Here is a 3389-nt window from a genome sequence, read left to right as displayed (position 1 = left end):
CACAAATGTAATAATAAAATTTCACTATGGCTTTTTAAACTGTATTCTTCAATATTATGTTTCCACATAATTGAAAACTATTTAAAAATAACATATGACTCTGGAGAAAAAAAAAAGGTTCACTTTTGAAATAACATTACAATATTTTAATAAGAAAAGTCTGAAACACTGAAATGGAAGTGGATGTCAGTTTCTTTTTCCAGGTAACAAGGGAAAGAACAAGAGGAAATAGCCTCAAGTTGTGGTCTGGGAGGTTTAGATAAGATATTCGGAAAAATTTCTCCACCAAAAGGGTTGTCAAGCCTTGGCACAGGCTGCCCAGGGAAGTGACTGAGTCACCATCCTTGGAGGTGTTTAAAAGATGTGTAAATGTGGCACGACATGACATGGTGTAGTGGTGGACTTGGCAATGTTACAGTAGTGGTTGGACTCAATCTTAGAGTTCTTTTCCAACCTAAACAGTTCTATGATTCTGTAATTCAAATAAATGACACCTATCCAAAAGAAATCACACCTGTTCCTAATATGAATAGAGGAATTAATAAAATGAAACATAATTTGATTTTTAAAGAATGAATATATTTACATGGTGTAGTGGTGGACTTGGCAATGTTACAGTAGTGGTTGGACTCAATCTTAGAGTTCTTTTCCAACCTAAACAGTTCTATGATTCTGTAATTCAAATAAATGACACCTATCCAAAAGAAATCACACCTGTTCCTAATATGAATAGAGGAATTAATAAAATGAAACATAATTTGATTTTTAAAGAATGAATATATTTATTCTCTATTAAAAATAGATAGTACATCAAGGTTTAAAATAGAAATATCAAAATTATTGCACAGTTAGCCAACTACCCTGGTTTGGCAGCAATATTTTACAACATCATTGCTCAATAATATGCTCTGGCAGATTAAACTCCACACAATCCACAATGTGTACCTTTTCTGTTTACATCATAAATCATCCTACTTCAGTAAGATAATTGTTCTGGCGTATGTATAAAACATCATACAGTAATATGATACATGCTTTATGAAAGCTGGAAAGAAGGAAAGAAAAGAGAATGTCTCTTAATGCTTCCCTTAAACCTCTGACTTAGATTTAAGCATTCACCTTCCCATTTGCAGTCATTTAACACAGACAGTTCCAAGTACACATACAAATACACATATATTAAGAAGATTTGTTATAAATAGTTTTGCTTTTATACGCAGCTTCAAATATACAATCTTCTGTATGTCTTTTAAAAAATAATGTCCCAGTTTAGTCTATAAAAAGTAAGAGTTCGTCCACAGTTAAATATCCTTAGTTAGAATGTGATTCCATGAATGTCCCAAAGAGTTTGTCCCAATGGGTGAAGTAAGGAGCATAGTTTGATTTGAATTTCAGATGATGGAGATCATGATGTGGTGCTCCTCCATACAAACCAAACGGCACAAGTCGATGAGTTGACCATGGAAGGTCATATCCTGAATGGTCCTCCACTGACAACCAAATATTTACCAGGAAGAAAATAATTTCTGTCAAAGGATGGCATCCAAGGAGCAGTGGGTTAATAGCAGCAAAAAATCCCAGTGAGAGTAATTCCCATACACTGGAATACTGTGTAGTAAGAGCAAATGTTGACACATGCTTGTGATGCACCTTGTGGAAGGTCTTGTAGAGCCAAGGCACCTTGTGATGAAGCAAATGCCATAGGAAGTACTCAAAATCAAATAGCAGCAGGCAAAGTGTTACTTGCAGCAGGACCTCAGGCAGCTCTGGAGCTATCACTGGTAGATTCATTGGTCTCCAGTACCAGTGTAGAAATGTCACTGGGAAGATCAAAACGGCATGGTGATACGCACTCTGAATAATGCAAGGCACCATCATTCCAAGAGTTGGATAGCTCTGTGGCTGGATTTTGTATTTTCTCAAGTTTGGCAGTCTGATGCTTAAAAAGTCCAGTGCAATATATGGCAGACAGAATGCCATGTATGCTGTAAAAGAAAACAGCACTGGAAAAAACGGTGACTTGATCAATGGCTCCTTCGCTGTGACAAAGTCCCAAAGAGACTGTAGGCACAACCTGTCCTGCTGTCTCTCCATCACGTAGCTGAGCAGCACGCTGGCTGGCAGGCTGCAGTTCATGCTGATTGCAGTCTGAGAGAACTGTAAATCCTGCAAGCCTTTATCTAGCCTGCTCCTCCCATCATCCTCCTTATATGGCAATACAGAGTTTTAAAGCGGAAGTTCCCTTTCCTGTCATACAGAGGTGATACATTATATTACAATCTCAGCACAGAATTAGCTAACCAAGGTGATCACTAGAGCTCTACAAGAGGCAAAAATTGGAAAAATAAGCAGAAATGCAGAACTCCGACACTGGAATTCAGAGAAACAGGGTTGGAACACTTCCCACTCAGTGTAGACACTTGAAAAAATTGCTATGTCTTACTAATTTTAAATTGTACCATACTTCATTATCCTTTTGCCTTTACAGGTAAGGAAATAGAAATTACCATTGTTTTTTAATTTTTTTTCAACGCAACTGCTACCAAAGTGTATGAGTTACCCAAACCCCAGGTCTGACCTGTGGATATCTGGTGGGTGATGGACGTCTACAAACACATTCCCTTAACGATCCCTTGGTTATACAATAGTCTTAGTCAAAACCTCAAGGAGATGTACACTAGGATTCCAGTCTGAATGTGGTGGCTGTGACTTATCTCCATCTACTTTAGAGGTCATGGTCTTCATTATGCACCTGTATCTACTAGACATGGCAAAATCCACCTGACTTGACTAGATGCAAAACTGAGCCAGTAACTTTTGAAGAACAAAATACCACCTAGTTGCAGAAGAGAATACAAGGTAACATCTCATTATGCTTCTAGACAGATACTTAGTGACTTACTGCATCATTACAATATTCACTCCACATCTCAACAGCTCTTAGAGCAAGATAGTATGAAAATCATCCTTTATCCAAGTATCAAATTGACTTACGCAATTATAAAATCCACCAGTTAGATCTATGTCCTTTAAAGGACATTCCTTTGACCATAGGCAAGCACACCACGGACAGAAACTTGACTCCCAACATTTCTAATTTGCTAAAAATATTTTAGGGGTAAATGATGGAGGTTTTGATTTAACCACTAAGACATGACTTCTTTTGTGCTCTTAGAAAAAGAAAAACAAAGCTTTGAACACTTAGGGAAACAAAGTTTGCCATCAGTTTCCTATGAACTCACCTCTTTTGTAGGTACAGCATTTATTCTAATATTGGAAATGAGCTCAACTTCCTGGATGACTTTATTAGCTCACTCAGAGTATTTTAGTTCTTTGCTAGTCAGAGATTTGACGGGGAAAACAAGAGACAGAATTTCTTTGCTTCTCAA

General features: G+C 37.3%; 1 protein-coding gene across 1 annotated transcript; it reads right to left on the bottom strand.

The window, feature by feature from the left end:
- Positions 1 to 773: 773 nt before the first annotated feature.
- Positions 774 to 2136, bottom strand: CH25H (cholesterol 25-hydroxylase). The gene has a single exon (XM_009078174.1). The coding sequence runs from the start codon at positions 2134 to 2136 to the stop codon at positions 1312 to 1314; it is 825 nt and encodes a 274-aa protein (XP_009076422.1). The 3' UTR covers positions 774 to 1311.
- Positions 2137 to 3389: the final 1253 nt, after the last annotated feature.

Source organism: Acanthisitta chloris, unplaced genomic scaffold (genome assembly GCF_000695815.1).
Source record: "Acanthisitta chloris isolate BGI_N310 unplaced genomic scaffold, ASM69581v1 scaffold39827, whole genome shotgun sequence".
Taxonomy (NCBI): domain Eukaryota; kingdom Metazoa; phylum Chordata; class Aves; order Passeriformes; family Acanthisittidae; genus Acanthisitta; species Acanthisitta chloris.
This window is presented reverse-complemented; position numbering and strand designations above follow the sequence as displayed.